The sequence below is a fragment of the Carcharhinus amblyrhynchos genome, chromosome 4 (assembly GCF_965287045.1).
Source record: "Carcharhinus amblyrhynchos chromosome 4, sCarAmb.v2.hapA, whole genome shotgun sequence".
In the NCBI taxonomy this organism is placed as follows: Eukaryota; Metazoa; Chordata; class Chondrichthyes; order Carcharhiniformes; family Carcharhinidae; genus Carcharhinus; species Carcharhinus amblyrhynchos.
In genome coordinates this window covers 128,853,159-128,878,251 of record NC_137327.1, presented here as the reverse complement: position 1 = coordinate 128,878,251, position 25,093 = coordinate 128,853,159, and the positions used below count along the sequence as shown (strand labels likewise).

Sequence of the window (25,093 nt, the reverse complement as noted above, 5' to 3'; positions counted from 1 at the left end):
TGTCTTTCTCTCTGGAGGCTGTTGTTTGAAACCTGCTAGGAGAAATAGGTCTCTCTCTCTCTGTCTCTCTTTCCAGGCGTGTTGTAAAGGCTCGAGGACTGGCAGCTCAAGTAGAAGCATGTATGTCCATGTGATGCTAACTGATTTTGAAGAGGTTAAGTTTATAAGAGGAATATTGCTTGAACTGGAACTAATAAAGATAGATTAGCAGTTAAGAATTGTATCTTGTAATTTTTAAGTATTTCAATTGATAAAAGTTAAGCTAATTCATTTGTTATAGTTAAACTGTATTGTTAAATAACGTTTCTTTGATAAAAGCTTTCTGTCGTGTCAATACAATCACACCTGGTGTAAAACATCTTATCCTCACACTAATCCCAAAATAGAAAAAATGGTTAGGATTTAGTGGGGCTTCATAACATACTTTGGAGTTTCTGATTAATAACTTAGCATAAGGACAATAGAAATACTCACCAGGATCCTACTTACCAAGGCTGCCACACTTTTTAGGGGAAATGTAGAACATTAATTTAAAATCACTTTTTGCCCTCCTCACCAAACTCCCTCAGTTACCAAATCCCAGCTTAAGCACTCGAATACAGGTAAAAACAGCTTCCTATGTTTGTGGATAGGGTGCTAATCAAGCAGGCCACTTTGTCCAGGATAGTGTCAAGCTTCTTGAGTCTTGTTACAGCGGCACTCAGCTAGGCAGGTGGAGAGTATTGCATCACATTCCTCACTTGTGTCTTGTAGATGGTGGACAGGCTTTGGGGAGTCAGGAGATGAGTAACTCATCACAGGATTTTGAGTCTACCTTTTTATTGGAAAGGCAGCTGTTTCTGGTGGTTCTTGTTTAGTTAGGCAATTTTTCAGTTTGATGCACCCTAAGATGGGCATTTATAATAATGATTATTGTTTAGTTACTATAGGACAGCTTGCTGCATCACCCTTTATTTACTGAAAAAAAAGCCTCACTTCAGAGACAAAAACTGGGCTGGACTGACAGTATTTAGACAGTGCTACACTGTTGGAGGAACCACTTTCAGGACTTTAACTCCACCTTTCTGGATGGATACAGCTCTAACAACACTCAAGAAGCTTGACACCATCCAGAACAAAGCAGCCCCACTTTACTGGTACCCCATCCATCACTTTCAACATGCAGTCCCTCCACCTCTGATGCACCATGGCAGCAGTGTGTACCATCTACCAAATGCATTGCAGTAACTCACCAAAGCTCCTTAGACAGCACCTTCCAAATCCACAACCACTACCACACAGGACAAGGACAGGAGATACAAACACCACCATCATATTCCCCTCCATGTCACACACAATGCTGATTTGGAAATACATCATAGATCATAGAACCCTACAGTGCAGAAAGAGGCCCATCGAGTCTGTACCAAACACAATCTCACCCAGGCCCAACCCCCATATCCCTACATATTATACCCACTAATCCCTCTAACCTATGCATCCTGGACACTGAGGGGCAATTTCTTAGCATGGCCAATCAACCTAACCTGCACATCTTTGGACAGTGGGAGGAAACCAGAGTACCCAGAGGAAACCCATGCAGATATGAGGAGAATGTGCAAACTCCACACAGTGACCCGAGCTGGGAATCGAACCCAGGACCCTGGAGCTGTTAAGCAGCAGTGCTATCCGCTGTGCTACCGTGCCGCCCATCAGCATTCCTTCAGTGCCGCTGGATCAAACCCCTGGAACACCCTTCCTAACAGCACTGTGGGTGTCCTTACACCTCATGGACTGCAGCGGTTGAAGAAGGCAGCTCCCCAGCAGGGGCAATTAGGGATGGGCAATAAATGCTGACCTGGCCAATGATGCCCATCTCCTGTGAAAGAATCTGAAAAACACTATTTGACTATATTCTGCGGCAGGCAAATACAAGCCTTGACTTAGTATTTGAGGGATAAAGGTATTTAAGGGAGCGGATTCAGGGGGATAGCAGAACATTCTCAATTGTTGTTGAGTTTAAAAATCATATAGACACATTTTTTTTGTAATTGATGCCACAGAGTTGCTGCTGTAACCTTGAGAAGGATAAAATAATTGGCAGGACTGAGAGACAGTTACAATCTTGCTCCTGATGCCTCGTTACTCTGCAGTGAAGCAGGAAGGGGAGCAGCTGCGCTTGCTCAGTCTGTGTGCAGTTTCAATCTTGACCCTGCCAGTTGAGGATTTCCTGTTCAATTCTTTTTGGTTATTGAGAATCAGCTGGGGAAGGTTCTGTTCTTTTTTTTTGCAGAGAGCAACACGGGTTGATTGCTGAATGTTTAGCTTCAAGAACTGCAAACGGTCGGGAATGAAAATCAGCTGTCAGCAGGCACAAGCAGACTGGACTGTCGCTTTGTGCACCGACTGGAATTTTTAATGCTACACCCCCTTTGTTATTTAAAGGGAGAGAGAAAAAGAGATTATTTCAGCAGACAGTCGCTTGATGTCAGGCAAATGTGAACACAACAACGCGAGCCCGAAGTTATGCATTGTGAATGGATTACAAAGGACAGTGAGCGAGGGGAGTTGTGCTCCTGTGTGTGAGTGACAGGCCTTTATTTAATCTCAGGCAAGTTGCACAGACTTTTCTCCAATACGGTACCATGGTGTTCACTGATCCGGGTGAGGGCGTTTGCTGTGGACAACTGGCTCAGAAAAGAGGATCATATGGAAAGGGGTCATCAGTCTGTGGCTAATTAATCTCACCCAGGGTGGCAGTGGTATCAGGGATTGGGGGAAAGGCTACGATGCTAGTAGACAGTGAGTCAGGAGGGTACAGTGATAGCTGCCAACTCAAGGTGCACACTTGAATAGTTGGACCAGTGCTGGAGGGAAGGTAGACCCCTCGGAAGGACATCCTAGTAAGGACTCAGGATCAGGAAAATAAAGTAAAACCTGTTGTTACGTGATTCAAACTGTTGTGCATATTATTGTCTGCAGTTCTGTATAGTTCACTTTGCCACTGCATTTACTAGTGTTATATCTGGCATAGTCACATCTAAAATTTGAAGTTTATTTATTAACATTACAAGCAGGTTTACATTAACACTGCAATGACGTTACTGTGAAAATCCCCAAGTTGCCACACTCCAGCAGACCATGCAAATATCTATTGACCTCGGGTGGGATTTAATGGTTCTGGGGTGAGCGTGGCTGGAAAATCCCACCCATTGAGTTGTACAGCATGGAATGATGCCTTCAGCCCATTGCACCAGCCTTCAAGCACCTATCTATTGTAATCCCACTTTCTGCCATTCAGCCCGTAGCCTTGTATTCAAGTGCTCATCGAAATACTACTTAAATGTTGTGAGATCTCGCCTCTACCACACTTTCAGGCAGGGAGTTCCAGATTCCCATAGCCTTCTGGGTGAAAAAGGTTGGCGCAACAGTTGAGGAACTGTTGAACAGGAGATAATTATTCAGGAATTCCAATACAGCTGAAGATGGCTACAGCTGGAAAGGTAGCATTGGCACTAGTTCAATGGACCAAATGGCTTCCGTCTATTTTGTAACTTCTGTGCTCCTGTGCATCTGCTGTGCGTTCTGGTGGGCAGCGTAGAAAGTTAAGTATTTGTGTCAGCGTTAAGTTCTGTTGTGATGGCATTTTCGCTGAACTATTAACCCAGAAACTCAGCTAATGTTTTGGGGACCCAGGTTCAATTCCTGCAAATGGTGGAATTTGAATTCAATTAAAAAAATCTGGGATTAAGAACCTACTGAAGACCAAACTCATCTGGTTCACTAATGTCCTTCAGGGAAGGGTATCTGCCATCCTTATCTGGAATGGCTTATCCATGGCTCCAGTGTCACAGTAATGTGCGTGACTCTCAACTACCCTCCAAGGGCAACTAGAGATGGGCAATAAATGCTGGCTTAGCCAGCGATGCCCATGTCCTACAAATGAATGAAAAAAAGGATGTGTTACGGATGAAACCATCCCCAGACAATAAGGTTGCATTGCATTTATTGAACCTAGGTTTTAGTTTTAATTGATTGTGTGATTTAGCGCTTCATTTCTTCAGTGCATGGCAATGCAAAATTGGCAGCTATTACTTTTCTCTTCAAATTGAGGTTTATTTTGGGATATCAATATGCACAGTTAATTCCCAAAAACATTGAAATAAAAGAAGTGGCCACAAATAAAATTTCAAAGATTGATTTAACCCGCAGAATAGAATAATGTCCTGGTTATGAGTGGAACGATTCAGTTATATATCAAGCTAAGGGAGGTTTATCAAATCTCATCGTGATTCAAAATTTTTGAAGCATAGGTTATGGTTTTTGGTCGCAAATATTTTTGGAAGTATCATTCCCAAAACTCTTGTGCAAATTTTGCATTGGTTTCATATTTTCCCAAGTGTTACAAATGATCTTGACATCCCGTTGTACATCCTGTTGTACATTCTGTGATTTTGATAACTTGTTTCCTTACAGGAGATAACGTGTGAGTAACTTGTTGTAATATCAGTGCTGGGAATGCCAGATTTTCTGATTTGCTCCTATTGTAATGGTGCTGTCACTCCTGAGTCTTCAGCTACATTGTTGCAATGTGCACTTATCTTCTTAGATTGTCTACAGGTGTATTTTAAAGTGGACAAAAGAATATTTATTCATTCACTGGTGAAGCCAACATTTATTGCCCATGCTTAATTGGCCTTGAGAATGTAGAAATGAGGCACCTCTTGACAACAGAGGGGCTTGCATGGCTGTTTTTTTTATTTGTTTGAAATACACAGGCATCGCTGGCTGACCACCATTTGCTGCCTATTCCTAGTTGCCCTTATTCAGAGGGCAATTGAGAGTCAACCACATTGCTGTGGCTCTGGAGTCACATGTAGGCCAGATCAGGTAAGGACGGCAGATTTCCTTCCCTAAAGGACATTAATGAACCAGATGGTTTTTCTGACAATCGACAATGGTTTCACGGTCATCAGTAGATTCTTAATTCTAGATTTTTTTTATTGAATTGAAATTCCACCATCTGCCATGGCAGGATTTGAACCTGGATCCCCAGAACATAAGCTGGGTTTATGGATTAAAAGTCTGGCAGTAATGCCATTGCCTCCTCGGTGAGTATTTAAAAGTCAAACATACTGGACTGAATTATTTGGGGCACTGGATTCTCCATAACCAACCCGCCCCCACCCCCACACACACCCACTAGAAGTCAAGCTGGCAAGCATCGAGGGCAACATCAGCTGCCTTTCAAACATTTAGCAGCTGGTTGGCCATGAATAGATTCAAGGTGATACTTCTGCCATTCTGTATCAGGAGATCTCGCCTTGAGTGCTTCCAGCCAATCAGAGACTGATAGCTTTCCTGAACCTTGGAATACAAATGTTGGGTGTTGGGTTGGGATTTGGGTGTTGGATTGGGATTTGGGTGTTGGATTGTAATTTGAGTTGGGACATGGGTGTTGGATTGGGATTTGGGTTGGGATTTGGGACTCTTGCTGGCTGCCAATTTATGGGTTTGGGGGGAGGAAAGTTGGCGTGAGATTTGTGAGGTCATGGAGGGAGGGCAACTCGGGGACCTGGTCCCTTAAAGAGGGACCCTGACCCCTCCCTGCCTACTACAAGCCCTTTCAAGAAAACCTATGGGGCTGTGTGCTTGGCATAGACCCATCCCACCAAGAGTTTCATCCTGCTAGTGACTGGATAAGGCCATTAAATGTGCAGTAATTGCCCAATTGAGGGCCTCAATTGACCCACTGGAGGGCAGGTCACTCAAAGTCACCTCCATTGCTGAAACAATTCCTGTGGAGGCAGGTGTGAGTGAATAGGTGTTGGGTTGTCCATCTGCTGGATTTAACCAGCCCCCACCAGTGAGGAAGCAATGGGGCTGTAAGGATAACAGATTTCTTTCCATAAAAGACATTGATATGAACAAAAGAGCTAGGAGCAGGAGTAGGCTACCTGGTCCCTCAAGCCTGCTCCGTCATTCAATAAAATCTTTCCGAAAGAACTCAGTGGAACTCAGTTCCACTTACCCGCTTGCTCACCATAACCCTTGTTTCCTTTACTGTTCAAAAATGTATCTATCCTTACCTTAAAAACATTCAATGAGGTAGCCTCAACTACTTCACTGGGCAGGGAATTCCACAGATTCACAACCCTTTGTTTGAAGAAGTTCCTCCTCAACTCAGTCCTAAATCTGCTCCCCCTTATTTTGAGGCCATGCCCCCTAGTTCTAGTTTCACTTGCCAGGGGAAACAACTTCCCTGCTTCTGTCTTATCTATTGCCTTCACAATTTTATGTTTCTATAAGATCTCCCCTCATACTTTTGAACTCCAATGAGTACAGCCCCAGTCTACTCAGTCTTTCCTCTTAAGCCAACCCTCTCAACTCCGGAATCAACCTAGTGAATCTCCTCTACACCCCCACCAGTGCCAGTTTCTCAAGGAGACTAAAACTGTACACAGTACTCCTGGTGTGACATCACCAACACTTTATACAGCTGCACTACAACCTCTCTCTTTTTAAACTGCATCCCTCTAGTAGTGAAGGACAAAATTCCATTTGCCTTCTTAATTACCTGCTGCACTTGCAAACCAACTTTCATAAGCCAGATGTATTTTTAATGAGAATCCAATAATTTCTTGGTACTATTACCGATAGTAGCTTTTTGCTTGAAATTTATTTAATTACTGGAATTTATATTCGCCAACTAGCCTGGTGGAATTTGAACTAGTGTCTCAGGATCATTAGTCCAGGCTTCCAGATTATTGACCACAATCGCAGTGAAAGGTGAAGTGTCTGAGGCCGAAAGCATTCTGGAATATCCGTTCGATTTAGTAAACTCCCATTTTGTTGAGGAACTAGCTGAGTCTTCACCCTCAAGATGGCTTCCTCAGATGAAACCTAGCAATAAGAGGCGATGGCCTAGTAGTATCATCACTAGACTATTAATTGAGAAAGTAGGCTAATGTTCTGGGGACCCAGGTTCGAATCCCACCATGGTAGATGGTGGATTTTGAATTCAATTGAAAAAAACAGGAATTAAGAAACCATTGTTTCTGGTTCTTTAATGTCCTTTAGGGAAGGAAATCTGTTGCCCTTACCCAGTCTGGCCTACATGTGACTCCAGAGCCACAGCAATGTGGTTGACTCTCAAGTATCCTTGGGCAACTGGGGTTGGGCAATAAATGCTGGCCAGAGAGCCATGCACATATCCCATGAAAGAGTTATAAAAAAGCTAAAAATTTCCTTTCTGCGAAGAGGCTTAGCATAATTTTTGTTTTACACATTAAACACGCAATATTTTAATTGCCTTAAATATAGTGGATAAGTCAAGACACAAGGCAGTTGAAGAGAACACAAATTTGAGAGCAAAATATTGTGAATGCTGAAAATCTGGAATAAAAATAGAAAATGCTGAAACACTCAACTGTTCTGGTAGCTTCCCTGGAGAAAGAAACTGATTTCAGATTGATGATGAAAGGTCGTCTCACAATTGTGTGTAGTTCTTTCAATTTAAGATATTGCTCATGAATCACTCATTATCAACCTACTTGGGATCACCATTGACCAGAAAGTAAAGTGGACTAGCTACACAAATAGTGTGGCTACCGGAGCAGATCGAAGACTAGGAGTCCTGCAGTGAGTAACTCACCTTCTGACTCCATAAAGCCTGCTCACCATCTACAAGGCACAAGCCAGGAATGTAATGGAATACTTTCCACTTGCCTGGATGAGTGCAGCTCCAACAACACTCAGGAAATGTGGTACCCTTACAGGGCAAAGCAGCCCGCATGATTGCTACCGCTACTAGAAACATTGTGACGATAATGTACCATTAAGAAATGTATTCATATCATGTTTCTTGTGTGGGGTATGTTTAAACTTCAGCTCTCATTTATCTGGTGCTGCTTTGTCTGCAAACCAGACTGCTCCATGATGAGAATGCAGAAGAACAAATGATTTTAGGTAATAGGGTATTTGTTTTAAACTGAGCTAATGCATTTTTGTTTACCTGGAATCTTAGGATAAGGTTTAATTTGATTGATAAGAGACCAAGTCACATGAATGGATGGAGCCAAGCTTACAGGGGAAAAACAGTTTCATTTTTGCTTGACCCTGAAAGAAATAAGAGGTAGTTTTTCTCTCTCTCTGGGGATTGCTGTTTGAGCGTCAGAAGACAGGTGTCTCTATCTTCAGAAGTGTTTACTAGCTGATTTTGAAGAGAAGTGAAAGCCCGTGAGGAATATTTCTTAAATTGGAAAGAATAGAGATGATTAAGAATTGTATCTTGTCACATTTAAATATTTTAGTTGTTAAAAGTTAAGCTAATTCATTTGTTATGGTTAAATAGTATTGTTAAAATAAAGTTTGTTTTGATAGAAGCTTCCTAGTGTGTGAATAGAATCACATCTGGAGTAAAATAACTTATCCTCACACTAATACCAAAATTCTCTACCTTTTCTTACTCTGATCTTTTTGTTCTCGGTCTGCTATATTTTTCAATAAAGTTGAGGGCAAACTTGAGGAAGAGCATCTTTCAAATAGGCACTTTATGGCCTTTTAGACTCAACATTGATTTCAAGGATTTTCGATTGCCACTTCTGCTCATGTTATGTTTTATGGTTTTCTTTTTGCTAATTTGTTTTTTTTTGTTCTGTCATTCCTTTCTTAATTCTTTACTTGGTAGTCAGATGTCTGCTATCATGCCATTCACAGGTCCTCTGGGCATACCTTTTGTTTCTTTCCTTGTCCCATTACCACCACCAGCTTCCCTGCACCATGAGATCTTTTGCGATTTAATCTGTCCTGCACTACCCCCACTCCCATCACAGACCTTCTCTTGTTCTTTTTCCCACTGACGCCATGTGCTTGAAACCCAGTACATAAAAGTGGACTGTAAAAGCTCTTATAATTATGTAAGAGGAAAAAGATTAGTGAAGACAAATGTAGGCCCCTTACAGTCTGAAATGGGGGAATTTATAATAGAGAGAGTTTCCTTCTCCACAGACGCTGCCAGACCTACTGCATATTTCCGGCATTTTCTACATTATTTCAGTATCTGCAGAATTTTGCTTCTGTTTTGATGTCTGTTAGTTATTGCTTTACAGCATAGGGGTGGGGGAGGTGTCACTGGATAACAACTCAAAATACCAATATTGACTTATTATCTTTATTTTGTTAGCCCATTAGGCCAAAGAGAGAGATTTGACTGCAGCATTGACAAAGATCAGCTGAGTTGGTAGAGCTTTTGTATACATAGAATCCCTTCAGTGCAGAAGGAGGCCATTCAGCCCATTGAGTCTGCACCAACCACAATCCCACCCAGGCTCTATTCCCACAACCCCATATATTTGCCCTGCTAATCTCCAGACGCTAGGGTCAATTTAGGATGGCCAATCAACCTAACCAAGCACTTTTGGACTGTGGGAAGAAACCGGAGCACTCGGAGGAAACCCATGCAGACACGGGGGCAATGTGAAAGCTCCACACAGTCAGTGACCTGAGACCAGAATTGAACCCGGGTCCCTGGTGCTGCGAGGCAGCGGTGCAAACCACTGTGCCACCGTGCCACCCATCATACTTGGAGTTCCTGACCTTGCAGTAACATTGTTCCGTTGAGAGAGCAATTCTAAAATAGCTTGCAATATTCTTAAGGTATGTTAACAAAGGTTGAGTGCTTTAATTGGTAGTGTTTTTGTAGATAAACTCGCATTTGGAGTATTGTGAGCAGTTTTGGGCCCCATACCTAAGGAAGGATGTGCTGGCCTTGGAAAGGGTCTAGAGAAGGTTCACAAGAATGATTCCTGGAATGAAGAGCTTATTGTATGAGGAACGGTTGAGGACTCTGAGTCTGTACTCATTGGAGTTTAGAAGGATGGGGGGGTGGGGATCTTATTGAAACTTACAGGATATTGAGAGGCCTGGACAGAGTGGATATGGAGAGGATGTTTTCCCTAGTAGGAAAAATTGAACCAGAGGGCACAGCCTCAAGCTAAAGGGGCAATCCTTTAGAACAGAGATAAGGAGGAATCTCTTCAGCCAGAGAGTGGTGAATCTGTGGAACTCTTTGCCGCAGAAGGCTGTGGAGGCCAGGTCATTGAGTGTCTTTAAGACAGAGACAGATAGGTTCTTGATTACTAAGGGGATCTGGGGTTATGGGGAAAAGGCAGGAAAATGGGGATGAGAAAAAAATCAGCCATGATTGAATGGTGGTGCAGACTTGATGGGCCGAGTGGCCTAATTCTACTCCTATGTCTTATGGAATTGTAGACTCCTTATAACATAGATTTACATAGAATTTACAGAACCGAAACAGAGCATTCAGTCCAAATGAGCCTCCTCTCACCCTCTTCATCTCATACTACCAAATGTATCCTCCTATTCCTTTTTCATCTGCTTATCTAGCTTCCCCTTAAATTCTTCTGCGCTTTTTGACTCAGTGACTCCATTTGATAGTAAGTTTCACATTCTAAACATTCTAATTGGATTTATTTATGTGCTGGTTTCATGTAAAAAAAATCAGTTGCTTGTTGCAAGAGAGATGGAATTGAGAGAAGGTGGAAAATCTAGATTACAATCGCAAAGTCCCATAAAAACAGATGGTGCCGTTATTTAGTCCACAACATCACGCAGTGATGAGGTGTCAGTGCTTAACTCGGATTCCTCTGACACTTGAGTTTCAAGCATTAGCTAAGGTCATTAAGCGAGGTGTTAGGTGAAAGCCAAATACTTGTCTGTAGTGAGGGAAGGATTATTGGCTCACTTGGATGGCCAGTTGTATGTGTCAGTCATAGAGGTTTACAGCATGGCCCAATTTGTTCATGCTGTCCCTTTTTTTTAAAACCCGTAAGCTAGTCCCAATTGCCCACATATAGCCCATATCTGTCTGTACCCATGTGATGGTCTAAATGCTTTTAAAAGACAAAATTGTACCCACCTCTACTACTACATCTGGCAGCTTGCTCCAGAGACTCACCATCCTCTATGTGAAAAAATTGCCCCTCTGGATCCTTTTGTATCTCTCCCCTCTCACCTTAAATCTGTGCCCTCTAATTTTAGACTCCCCTACCTTTGGGAAAAGATATTGACTAACTAGCTGATCTGTGCCGCTCATTATTTTATAGATCTCTATAAGATTATCCTGGAGCATCTTACACTCCAGAGACAAAAGTCCTAGTCCATCTAACCTCTCCTTATAACTCAAACCATCAAGTCCCGGTAGCATCCTAGTAACTCTTTCCTGCATTCTTTCTAGTTTAATAATATTCTTCCTATAATAGGGTGACCAGAACTGTAGACAGTTGCTTGGTCTATGGAACAGTGCATGACCCAGGGATCCGAAAAACTGTTTTAGCATTTATAAACTTCAGTTGAGATCTGCTGCGTGGACCAAACCCAAAATTTGAGTTTGCATTTTTTTAAAATCAATTCTGAAGCGGCAGGTTATTTCCATCATTTTCTGTTATTTTCAGACCTATTTTATATTAAGCTGATCTTTCTCTGCACCCTAACTATGACTGTAACACTATGTTCTACACACTCTCCTTTCCTTCTCCCCTATGTACTCTATGCTTTGTCTGTATAGCGCACAAGAAGCAATACTTTTCATTGTACCCCAATCCGTGCGACAATAATAAATCAAGTCAAAGTTGCTTTAGATTCAATCATAATTTCTTCATTTTTCTTACTAAAATTCAACAGTTTCCCCCCCCCCCGACAGATTAAATCCTCTGCCTAGTCTCCTGGACCATGTGCAGCTGTGTCATGTTGCAGTCTGGATCATGACATTGTATTTCTACCCTTGAACAGAGTGACTTTTTCAGCTTTAATGCTGACCTGAAGGCAGCTGGGGTTGGCAGTTGGCTGGATATTGTTGTTGGAGGGTTAGGTTGATACATCACTCTTATAATCTAATGCTTTGGGCAACAGTGCCTACTTCAGATGAGGAGATACAGTGGTGATATTCATTTAGAGTCATACAGTACAGCAGAAGGGGGCCATTTACAAGTGTGTAAAAGTGCAAAATAGGAGCAGAAGGAGGCCCCTCGAGCTTGCTCTGCTATTCGATAAGATTGTGGTTGATTTTCGTGTGTTTTGAGCTCCACGTTCCCATCCACCTCCAATAACCTCAGAATTTCTTTATTGACAAAGGAATCATTCTACCTCTGCCTTAAAAGTATTCAATGACCCTGATTCCATCACTTTCTGAGGCTGAGAATTCCAAAGTTTCACAAACCTCCAGAGGAAAAAAAAATCTCTTCATCTCTCTCCTATAAGGGTGACCTTTAATTTTAAAACAGTGCCCACTAGCCCTAGACTCATTCACAAGAGAAAACATTCTTACCACATCCACCTTATCAAGACCATTCAGGATCTTACATACTTCCTTCAAGTCACCTCTCACTCATCTAAACTCCAATGGAAATAAGCCCAGTCTGTCTAATTCCTTTCAGATTCTTTCAGTTGAGCCTTCCCCCCCCCGCCACAGTCTCAGGCAGTGTGTTCCAAATCCTAACACTCACTGTGTAAAAAAAGCATTCTCTCATAATATTTTTGTTTCTTTTGCTAATTACTCTATATCAGTGCCATCTTGTTCTTCATCCTTTCATGGTGGGAACAGTTTCTCCCTATCTTTGTCCAGACCCCTCATGATTTTGACTAACTCTATCAAATCTTCTTTCCAACCAAGGAAAACAGTCAGAATTTCTGGCATCTATCATCATATCTAAAGTTCCTCACTGCTGGAACCTTCTTGTGAATCTTTCCTGCATTCCCTCCGATGTCTTCACATCGTTCCTGAATTGCAGTAGCCAGAACTGGATGCACAGACTCCAACTGAGGCCAAACTAGTGCCTCGTACAAGTTCAACATACCCTCCTTTGCTCTTGTAGTCCATGTTTCTTTTACTTGGAAAATGTATGTTTTAGTAACTGCTCTCTCATCCTGTCCATGTATACCACATCAACAGTACTTCCCTCATCCCAGTGGGATGGCATGGTGGTGCAGCGGTTAGCACTGCTGCCTCACAACATCAGAGACCCGGGTTCAATTCCAGCTTTGGATCTCTATGTGGAGTTTGCACATTCTCCCCATGTACGTGTGGGTTTTCTCTGGGTGCTCAGGTTTCCTCCCACAGTCCAAAGATATGCAGGTTAGGTTAATTGGCTGTGCTAAATTCTCCCTTAGCGTCAGGGGAATTAGCAGGGTAAAAATATGGCATTATGGGAATAGGGCCTGGGTGGGATTGTCATCAGTGCTGGCTCGATGGGCCAAATGGCTTCCTTCTGCATTGTAGATTCTATGATTCTAACACTCTCTGTTACCTCCTCAAAAATCTACAACAAGTTAGTTAAACACGATTAAAAGCGACAGATCAGCCATGATCTTATTGAATGGCGGGGCAGGCTCGAAGGGCTGGATGGCCTACTCCTGCTCCTATTTCTTATGTTCTTATGATTCTCCCTTAAAAAATCCATGTTAACTTTCCTTAATTAATGCACCTTTGCCCAGGTAACTATTAATTTTGCCCCAAATTATTGTTTCTAGAATTAATTTTGCCCCAAATTATTGTTTCTCGAAATTTCTAGAAAGTAAACTGACTTTAGTTGTGCTTATTTTTAACACCCTGTTGTTGAACAAGAATGTAGTGTCTGTAATTCTCCAGTGCTTTGGCACTACTGCTGAGTCTAAGGAAAACTGGGAAATAATGGTCAGTGCCTCTTCAATTTCCACTCTGATCCCCTTCAGTATCCTTGCCTGTACCACATCCGATCCTGGTGTCTTATCAACTTGAAATACAGACAGCCTATCCAATACCACCACCATATCAATTTTAAACCCTTTGATGTCCTATTTGACTTCTCATGCCTGGGTAGCACCTTCTTGGGAAAGACAGGTGCAAAGTATTAATTTAATATCTGTTATGTTACTTGCCTCCAAATGTAAATCCCTTTTGGTCCCAAATTGACCCAACTTCTCCTTTCATATCCTTTCACTATTTTTATGCCTATAGAAGACTTTGGAATTCCCTTTTATGTTGGCTGCCAGTCTCTTTTCATACTCTCTCTTTGCTTCTCTTGTTTGCTTCTTCACCTCTCCCCTGAGCATTGTACATTCAGTCCAGTTTTCACATTATTTTTGACCTGACATCTGTCATAAGCACACCTTTCCTTCACCATGATAATCTCTACCTCTTTTGTCATCCAAGGGGCTCTGGATTTAAAATTCAAGTTTATTTATTAGCCACAAGTAAAGCTTACATTAACATTGCAATGAAGTTACTGTGAAAATCTCCTAGCCGCCACACTCTGGTGCCTGTTTGGGTCAATGTACCTGAATGTCTTTCAGAATGTGGGAGGAAACTGGAGCACCTGGAGGACACCCATGCAGACATGACGAAAACAAGCAAACTCCAAGCAGACAGTGACCCAAGTCAGGAATTGAACCTAGGTCCCTGGCGCTGTGAAGCAGCAGTGCTAACCACTGCACTACCACGCCGCCCAAGGATTTGTTTACCCTACCTTTCCCTTTTGAGGGCACATACCATGACTTTGCCCAAATCATCTCCTTTCTTAAGGTGGGCCATTGTTCAGCGGTCAGTTTTCCTTTAACTCCAATTTATTGAGCTCAGATCCATTCTCACTGCATTGAAGTTGGCTTTCCCTCAGTTAGATATTGTTACTCCCAACTGTTCTTTGTCCTTTTCCATAGCTAAACTAAGTCTTACGATACAATGATCACTATTCCCTAAATGTCCTGTTTCTGGCTTCTTCCATCTTCTCCAGGATGGAAACAATTGTACCTGTGCTCGTGAGTGAAATGCTTCTGCAAATCAGAGGGAGGCCAAGGTCGAGTGGTATTTTGCTAGACTATTAATCCAAAAACTCAGGGAATGTTCTGGACGCCTGGATTCGAATCCCACCACGGCAGATGTTAAATTTAATAAAATAATATCTGGAATTAAGGATCTACTGATGACCATGAAACCATTGTCAGAAAAACCCCTCTAGTTCACTAATGCCCTTTAGGAAAGGAAATCTACCGTCCTTACCCGGTCTGGCTTACATGTGACTTCAGAGCCGCACGAATGTAGTTGACTTTCAGCAGCTCTCCAAGGGCAACTAGGGATGGACAATAAACCCTGGTCACTCAGCAACGCTCATGTCCCACAAGTGAATAAAAAATTTCTACAAAATGGTATCAGCCTCAAGCTCTACTAGGATTATGTTTAGCTGAAGGACAACACTCCCGCAGTGCTATCCCCAGTGCACACTCTGCTGCATTACTGGGGCCATTATTTCACTTTTTTTCCCCATGCTAGCATTACTTTGGCCACTAGCGAACCAATAAACAATCATTCTTGGGATGTGAAAGTCATAAACAAGGCCAGATGTATTGCCCTCTCTAATTGGCATTGAGAAGATGATGGTGAGCTGCCTCCTTGAACTCGCACAGTTTATTTGGTGTAGATACGCCCACAGTTTGGTTAGAAATGGAGTTCCAGGATTTTGACCCAGTGACAGTGAAGAAATGGTGATACATTTCCGAGGCAGGATGCTTAGTGAGTTGGAGAGGAACCTGCAGGTGGTGATATTTCCATACATCTGCTGCCCTTGTTCTTCTAGATGGTGGAGGTTGCACCTCTGGAAAGATATTGTCTGAACTCATTTCCAAGACACATACGACCAACATATGGGGAGGCTAGTTTTGAATTAGATTCAAGGAGAAGCTGCAAAGAGTCTATTTCACTCCTCCATCCAGCTAAAAGTAAAACTAAAGTAAAGTTTATTCACTAGTGTCACAACTAGGCTTACATTCACACTGCAATGAAGTTACTGTGAAAATCCCCTAGTTGTCACACTCCGGCACCTGTTTGGGAGAATTTAGCATGGCCAATTTGAGGATAGCACAGTGGTTAGCACTGCTGCTTCACAGCTCCAGTGTCCTGGGTTTGATTCCTGGCTCAGGTCACTGTCTGTGTGGAGTTTGCACATTCTCCTTGCGTGGGTTTCCTCCGGGTACTCCGGTTTCCTCCCACAGTCCAAAGATGTGCAGGTTTGGTTGATTGGCCATGCTAAGAAATTGCCCCTTAGTGTCCAGGGGTGCGTAGGTTAGAGGGATTAGTGGGTATAATATATGGGGATAGGACCTGGGTGGGATTGTGTTTGGTGCAGACTCGATGGGCCGAAGGACCTGTTTCTGCACTGTAGGGTTCTATGAATTCACCTAACCTGCACATCTTTTGGATTGTGGGAGGAAACTGGAGCACCCGAGAAAACCTACGGACGCAGGGAGAATGTGACCCAAGCTGGGAATCGAATCCAGGTCTCTGGCACTATGAGGCTACAGTGCGAACCACTGTGCCACCATGCCAGCCTAAATGCATACAGTACATGTAGCTGTTAGTGAAAATAAATAATAGTTTATAGACCTTGGCATTGAATGTGACACTAAACTGGATATGACACTATAATACCATGGGAAGGTGGTGGCCTAGTTGTGTTATTGCTAGACTATTAGCCCAGAAACTGAGGTAATGTTCTGGGGACCCGGGTTTGAATCCTGCCACAGCAGATGGTAGAATTTGTATTCAATAAAATATTTGGAATTGAATATATTCAATAAAAAATATTTGGAATTAAGAATCTACTGATGACTATGTCGATTGTTGGAAAAACCCATCTGGTTCACTAATGTGCTTCAGGGAAGGAAATCTGCTGTCCTCACCTGGCCTGGCCTACACGTGACTGCAGAGCCACAACAATGTGGTTGACTCTCATCTGGGGGTGGGCAATTAATGCTGGCCAGCCAGCGATGCCCATATCTCATGAATGAATAAAAAAAACTCTTCTAGGTGCCGATGGCCATTTTAAGTGCAGGAAATTTTATGAATGTAATTTTATTTCTAACGATTACTTTACTTTTTTTTATCTGCAGAGCTTAATGTTGCCATGGCAGCCACAAGACTGTTTGATACTTCTGATGCAGTGGAACTCTTTGCTCCCCAGTGTCTGTATTTGAAACCAATCGCAAGGCTGACAATCAGTGTGATATTTCCCGAGTCCAAGGTATCCCCGCGGCTCATTTCAAACTGGGAAGTGATGGAGATTCTGAAGAAGATGGCGTACCCAGATCAGATTACCTCGCTCAAAGTCTTGCGAAGTACAATGGACTTTGTTCGCTTTGAAGTGGAAGTTGAAAATAAGAACCAGGTTCAAACCGTGTGGGAAAAGTTTAACAACAAAACCATTCAACTGAACGGTATGAACGAGACAGCCAAGATTCTGGCCGTTGTAACCCAAGTCAACTTTCCAAGCCCTTGTGACTGGGAGTCCTTCTTTCAGAGCTCTGACTGCATGAATGAGGCCTTACCCGGAGAGAGGCCCGACACTATTCATATGGAAGGGCTGCCTTGCAAGTGGCTTTCTTCAAACCAGCTCAACAGGGAGAAGCCAATGGAAGAGATCCTTCAGAAAGTTTTTGGAAAGTTTGGCGAGATCCGCAATGTTGACATTCCCATGTTGGATCCCTATCGAGAGGAGATGACGGGAAAGAAGTACAATACGTTTAGCCTTGGTGGGCTCCCCACTTTTGAAGCTTACGTCCAATATCAGGATTGTGCGGGCTTCGTGAAAGCGATGGAGTCTTTACGGGGAATGAAGTTGATGCACAAAGGGGACGATGGGAAGGCCCTGGCATGTAACATAAAGGTATAGTGCTAAAAGACTTGCATTTGTTAGATATGGATGTGGTTACGTTCTCCCTGGATCTTTACTAGATGACCAGTGTCAGCTGTACCTCAGTTGGTAGCAGTCATCTCTTTAAGTCATAAGATCCCAGGTTCAAGTCCCACACCAGGATTTGAGGGCAAGAATCAAGGCTGACACTCCAGTGCAGTACTGAGGGAATGCTACACTGTTAGAAGCGCCACCTTTGGCATATGATGTTAAACTGTGCCCTCTTTGCTTGGGCATAAGAGATCCCACTATTTTGACAAAGAGCAGGGAAGTTATCCCTGGTGCCCTGAACAATAGTTAACCTTCAATCAAAGTCACAAAAAAACCCCATATGACCTGGCCGTTATCACTTTGCTGTTTGTGGGAGTTGCTGTGTGGAAATTGTCTGCTATATTTCCTACATAACATCACTGGGCAGCACAGTGGTTAGCTCTGCTGCCTCACAGCACCAGGGTGCAGGGTTCAATTCCCGTCCTTCGGTCACTGCCTGTGCGGAGTCTTGCACATTCTCCCCGTTTCTGGGTGGGTTTTTTTCCACCAGTGCTAAAATCTTCCTCAGTGTTCCTGAACAGGTGCTGGAGTGTAGCCACTAGGGGATTTTCACAGTAACTTAATTGCAGTGTTAGTGTAAGCCTATTTGTGTGACGCTAATAAGTAAATTTTAAATATGTAATAGGAGGAGGCGTAGGCCATTTGGCCCCACAAGCCTGCACTGCCATTCAATAAGATCATGACTGGTCAATGTGGCCATAACTCCACTTTTCTGTCTAACCTTTGACAACCAAAACTCTAACTCAGTCCTGAGTATCAAGAGCAGAAAATGCTGGAAAAATTCAGCAGGTCTAACAGCATCTGTAGAGAGAGAAAATTGAGTTAACTTTTGGAATCCATATGGCCCCTCTTCTGAGAGTTTATTTCAGCCTTGTATGTATTCAATGATGTGGAGATGCTGGCATTGAACTGGGGTGGGCACAGTAAGAAGTCTCACAACACCAGGTTAAAGCCCAGCAGGTTTTATCTGGTAGCACAAGTTTTCGGAGTGTTGCTCCTTCTTTCACCTGAAGAACACTCCCAAAGCTTGTGCTAACAAATAAATTTGTTGGACTTTAACCTGGTATGGTGAGACTCCTTACTGTGTGTATGCAATGACCCAGCCTCCACTGCGCCCTGGGGAAAGAGAGTTCCACACATTTCTGACTAATGACAACAGCCATCGTACTTCATTGGCTGTAAACCACGTTGAGATATCTGTGGTCATGATGCTTTATAAATGCAAGTCTTCTTCCTGACTACTGTTTAAAAGTGCCATATATCATTGTAATGGGGAAAAAGATAGCTATTTAGTCTAAGGAAGGGAACATTTTTAGGCTTTGATTCCCTATGGACTGTTCCAAGTTTCCTTCAGCTTTGTTAATTAGTTCTGCTTGCACCTTTCTGTATATTGGATGTGGAGGGCCGTGATCAGTTTGACTCTGAGCTGATTTCTGTCTAACGAACAACACCTTTATCCCTAATGTGTGCTTGTTTTAAGGTGCAGTAACTCGTACAGGGACCAGTCTCGTACTTTCTCTTCCAGGTGACCTTTGACACAACCAAGCATCTGAGCGACTCGGCCATTGAAAAGCGCAACCTGGAGAGGTTAAAGCTGCAAGAGCTGGAGAAACAGCGGGAGGATCAAAAACGCAGGGACAAGGAAGAGGAGCAGGCCAAGGAGGCAGAGCGGTAAATCAGGTTTCTCAGGGAGACGCCTGGGATTGTTATGTCTGTTTTATTTTTTTGTTAAGGAATGTCCAGGCTGGTGAATTGTTCATTGGGAAGAAGTCATTAGGAGGACTCTGGGTCCGTACTCGTTGGAGTTTAGAAGGATGAGGGGGGAATCTTATTGAAACTTAGAGGATACGGCGAGGCCTGGATAGAGTGGACGTGGAGAGGATGTTTCCACAGTAGGAAAAACTAAAACCAGAGGGTGCAACCACAGGCTAAAGGGACAATCCTTTAAAACAGAGACGAGGAGGAATTTCTTCAGCCAGAGAGAGGTGAATCTGTGGAACTCGTTGCCGCAGAAGGCTGTGGAGGCCAAATCATTGAGTGTCTTTAAGACAGAGATGGATTAATAAGGGGATCAGGGATTGTGGGGAAAAGGCAGGAGAATGGAGATGAGAAAAATATCCGCCATGATTGAATGGCAGAGCAGACTCAATGGGCCGAGTGGCCTAATTCTGCTCCTACGCCTTATGATCTTATGGTCTAAGTGTAAAATGAACATTTCCAATATTCAGTCAGGAAAATTAGTGGCAGAAACCCATTTTGTAGTAGGGATAGTTTTGTATGCAATGGTTTACTTTGCACAATCCAGTGTGGTTAATTAGAAAGCGACTGTGTGGTGTGGTCCTGGGAGGTAGTGTATTTGGCAGTGGTTAATGTCACTGTGCCCTGGTGCCTTCCAACTTATAGTGCTTTAATGTTTAACCTGCTTAATTGCTGGGTTGGCAAGGATTAGTTTTATTTTCATTACATAGGTTGGCAGCGGTTACTGAATTTTGTTTTGATCTGAACACAGAGGCAGGACCACTGATCAGGAAAGTCGTAGAAAGCAACGGCTGAACTGGTTTGTGCTGGCGGGGGACATTCACTGTCAGGTTCTCTGGATTTATATCAGCAGAAGCTATCAGACACTTCCAAAATTAGTCAGCAAATGATCCCATGATGGCATTCGCATTGGGTGCCTATTTAGTTTGGTTTATTTATTATTGTCACAAGTAGGCTTACATTAACACTGCAACGAAGTTACTGTGAAAATCCCCTAGTGGCCACACTCCGGCGCCTGATCGGGTACACTGAGGGAGAATTTAGCATGGCCAATGCAACTAACTAGCACGTCTTTTGGACAGTGGGAGGAAATTGGAGCACCCGGAGGAAACCCACGCAGACACAGGGAGAACGTGTAGACTCCGCACAGACAAATCGAACCTGGGTCCTGTCACTGTGAGGCTGCTCCATTGCCACATATCAATCGTTTGATCTATAAGGATTGAGGGGGGACTAAATTACATCTTAAAGCTTATCATACACGCAAACTTACTTTGTCTATCTCCAAGAAGTACATTGGCTAAAATCAAACAGTTAAAGGATTGATATGCATTTTAACATCGTTTTTGGCTTCACTGCTTACGTTTGGAATATAATTGTCTAAATAATAAATGTTGTTTGCGTGATTCGGAATTAATTTTGAGGATTTGTTGGCTATATCTGGGCAAGCAGGATTTACTCAACCCATTTCGTTTATGGACGAAAAGGGATTGGTTTAGATTAGTGGGTCATTGTTTTTTTTTAACTGGTCGGCGCAACATTGTGGGCCGAAGGGCCTGTTCTGCGCTGTAATGTTCTATGTTCTAGTTGAGGAATTTCAAATAAATAGACTCAATTACGACCTCAAATCCAAATTGCTGGATGACTGAGCACATTGCTTAATGGGCTAAATTATAGAGAAAAGGGTTATAGTGCATTAGCCCACACCAGCCAGTGAAGAGTTCTCCCCCTGATTCCCATTGACTCCAGTTTTATGAGGCTCCTTGAGGCTGCACTAGGTCAAAGGGAAATCACTCTCGCCTCAACTCTTGAATTCAGCTCGACAATATCTATGCTACATGGACTGCAGCAGTTCAAGAAGATGTATCACCACCACCTTCTCAAGGACAATTAGGGATGGGCAGTAAAAAAGATGGCCTTGCAGTGATGCCAATGCCCCACAAAAGAATAAGGGAGTCAGAGGGGGATGCTAGAATTAGTTTTCACATTTAGGTATTTGGCCGCACGGTAACACAGTGGTTAGCGCTGCTGCTTCACAGCTCCAGGGACCTGGGTTCGATTCCCGGCTTGAGCCACTGTCTGTGTGGAGTTGGCACTTTCTCCTCGTGTCTGCATGGGTTTCCTCCGGGTGCTCTGGTTTCCTCCCACAGTCCAAAGATGTGCAGGTTAAGTTGATTGGTATGCTAAAATTGCCCTTAGTGTCCTGAGATGCATAGGTTAGAGGGATTAGTGGGTAAATAGGTAGGGATATGGGGGTAGGGCCTGGGTGGGATTGTGGTCAGTGCAGACTTAATGGGCCAAATGGCCTCTTTCTGTGCTGTAGGGTTTCTATCTCTCTATGAGAGGAAGGGCAATGAGTAAGGGTTGTTTTTTTTTGCTTTGGATTACTATTCCAGTGTCTGGTGTTGGTAAATGCTTGTGTGGATGGTGGATAAGGACAGAATCAGATTTGACTTTAGCTACATGACAAAAAGGCCTGTGAGATGCAAGTGAAAGAGGCAAGTTTGCTCCAAAATTAACTCAGTGGTTAGAAGTAAATGGTAATGGTTGCTGGATTTTTTTTTTGTGATTGGAGGGCTGTTCCCAGTGGGGTTCTGCAGAATTCAGGATCAGGCCCCTTGCTTTTTGTGGTACCTATCAATAAGGTGCCCCATGCAAGGCTTATTGAGAAAGTGAGGGGCATGGGATCCAAAGGGACATTGCTTTGTGGATCCACAACTGGCCTGCCTGCAGAAGGCAGAGAGTGGTTGTAGATGGGTCTGTTTCTGCGTGGAGGTCAGTCACCAGTGGAGTGCCCCAGGGAATCTGTTCTGGGACCCTCGCTGTTTGTGATTTTTATAAATGACAGGGATGGGTTGGTAAGTTTGCTGATGGCACAAAAGTTAGAGGTGTTGTGGATAGTGTGAAGGGATGTCAGAGGTTGCAGCGAGACATTGATAGGATGCAAGACTGGGCGGAGAAGTGGCAGATGGACTTCAACCAAGATAAGTGTGTGGTGATTCATTTTGGCAGGCCAAATAGGATGACAGATTATAATATTAAGGGTAAGACTCTTGGCAGTGTGGAAGATCAGAAGGATCTTGGGGTCTGGGTTCATAGGACTCTCAAAGCAGCTTCGCAGGTAGAGGATGTGGTTAAGAAGGCGTATGGTGTACTGGTCTTCATCAATCGAGGGATTGAGTTTAGGAGTTGGGAGATAATGCTGCAGCTTTATAAGACCCTGGTCAGACCCCACTTGGAGCACTGTGCTCAGTTCTGGTCGCCTCATTACAGGAAGGATGTGGAAGCCATAGAAAGGGTGCAGAGGAGATTTATAAGAATGTTGCCTGGATTGGGTGGCATGCCTTATGAGGATAGGTTGAGGGAGCTCGGTCTTTTCTCTTTGGAGAGACGAAGGATGAGGGGTGACCTGATAGAGGTGTATAAGATGATGAGAGGTATAGATAGGGTGGACTCTCAGAGGCTTTTTCCCAGGGTTGAAATGGTTGCCACAAGAGGACACAGGTTTAAGGTGCTGGGGAGTAGGTACAGAGGAGATGTCAGGGGTAAGTTTTTCACTCAGAGGGTGGTGGGTGAGTGGAATCGGCTGCTGGCAGTGGTGGTGGAGGACGGATTCGATAGGGTCTTATAAGAGACTTTTGGATAAGTACATGGAACTTAGTAAGATAGAGGGTTATAGGTATGCCTAGTAGGTAGGGACATGTTCGGCGCAGCTTGTGGGCCGAAGGGCCTGTTTGTGCAGTAGTTTTTCTATATTTCTAAAGGATATGATTAAGAAGTTTAGAAACGAAACAGGATCTGATTGTGTGGACAACCAGTGATGATAAAGCAGTAGATACTGGAATGTATCAATGGAACGATGAAGTGGGCAGATAAAAGGCAAATGGAATTTGGGCCAGAGAAGTGTGAGAAGATGCATTAGAGGAAGGCATTAAAAAGCAAGGAAACACTCAATAAATGGGAGAATCCAGAGAAATACAGAGTAGCAGAGAGACCTCAGACTGTAAGGTACAAGATAACCCCTGGAGGTGCCAGGACAAGCAGATGAGTTGGTTAAGACCATAAGACATGAGGCCACTCAGCCCATTGAGTCTGCTCCAGTATTCAATTGTGGCTGATGTTTTTTTTTTCTCCTTCCCGTTCTCCTGCCTTTTCCCCAGAACCCCTGATCTCCTCATTAATCAAGAAGGCATACGGGATACTTTTGCAAGAGCAAAATGCTGTGGATGCTGGGAATCAGAAATAAACACAGAAAATGCTGGAAAGTCTCAGCAGGTCTGGTGATGGAGAGAGAAACGGAGTCGTTGTTTGAAAATGTCACCGAAAATCTTCAAAGCTTTTGTTCTGAAACCTTAACCTGTGGTTTGGAGACGATGTTAAATTAGTGGAGCGTCAATCTGCTCAGTGGGAACACAATCTCGTGTCACTGCTAACTCCCAGGTTTCTCTCCTTCAATCAGCAGCAGCAAAATAGATTAACTGGCCATTTCTCTATTCTACATAGTTCCTCGCTGTACACAAGTTCATTCCTAGGTTTTCTGACAAAATAATTATCTTGAGGATGTAAGAATCATTAGACGTAACAGTAGAAGTAGGCCATTCAGCCCATCGAGCCTGCTCTGCCACTTAATGAGACCATGAATGATCTGATATGATAATCCTCAGTTCCACTTTCTGTCTTAACCCCATAACCCTTGATTCCCTGACTGATTAAAAATCTGCCTATCTCAGCCTTAAACATACTCAACGATCCAGCCTCTGTGGCAAAGAATTCCACAGATTCGCCACCCCCTGAGAGAAGAAATTCCTCCTCATCTCTATCTTAAATGGGTGAGTCCTCATTCTGAGATGATTCCCTCTGGTCCTAGGCTGTCCCACAAGGGGAAACAACCTCTCAGTATCCACCCTGTCAATCTCCGAGAATCCGATATGTCTCAATAAGGTCGCCTCCCATTCTTCTGAACACCAATGAGTACAGGCCCAACCTACCAACCTCTCCTCAAAAGGAAATCCCTCCATACCCAGGATCAAACTAGTGAACCTTCTCTGGACTGCCTCCGAAGTCAATCTATCTTTTCTTAGATAAGGGGACTAAAACTGTATTTCAGGTGTGGTCTAACTGGTGCCTTGTATGGTCTAGAAAGGCTTCCCTATTTTTATATTCCATTCCCTTTGAATTAAAAGACAACATTCCAAAGCAAAGAGTGGGGATAAATGGGTGTTTTTCTGGGTTGGCGATCAGTGACTAGTGCTGTGCCTCAGGGATCAGTGTAGGGACCGCAATTGTTTACGATTTACGTAGATAATTTGGAGTTGGGGACCAAGCGTAGTGGTGTCAAAATTCACAGATGACACTAAGATGGGTGGCAGAGCAAAGTGTGCAGAGGACGCTGAAAGTCTGCAAAGGGATATAGATAGTCTAAATGAGTGGGCAAGGGTCTGGCAGATGGAGTACAATATTGGTAAATGCGAGGTCATCCATTTTGGTAGGAATGGACTATGATTTAAATGGTAAAAAATTGCAGCATGCTGCTGGCCTTTTGGCTACGATCAAGTGTAGTATCGACA

The 25,093-nt window shown here is 43.3% G+C and overlaps 1 protein-coding gene across 1 annotated transcript in view; it reads left to right on the top strand.

The window, feature by feature from the left end:
- The first annotated feature begins 2,183 nt into the window (after positions 1 to 2,183).
- LOC145342344 (A-kinase anchor protein 17B-like) overlaps positions 2,184 to 25,093 on the top strand; it is a 41,181-nt gene continuing 18,271 nt past the window's right edge. Inside the window, exons 1-3 of the mRNA XM_080187852.1 lie at positions 2,184 to 2,590; positions 16,918 to 17,690; positions 19,294 to 19,439. Coding sequence (XP_080043978.1) covers positions 16,932 to 17,690; positions 19,294 to 19,439 — 905 coding nt within the window. The 5' untranslated portion in view covers positions 2,184 to 2,590; positions 16,918 to 16,931. The remainder of the gene's footprint in view (positions 2,591 to 16,917; positions 17,691 to 19,293; positions 19,440 to 25,093) is intronic.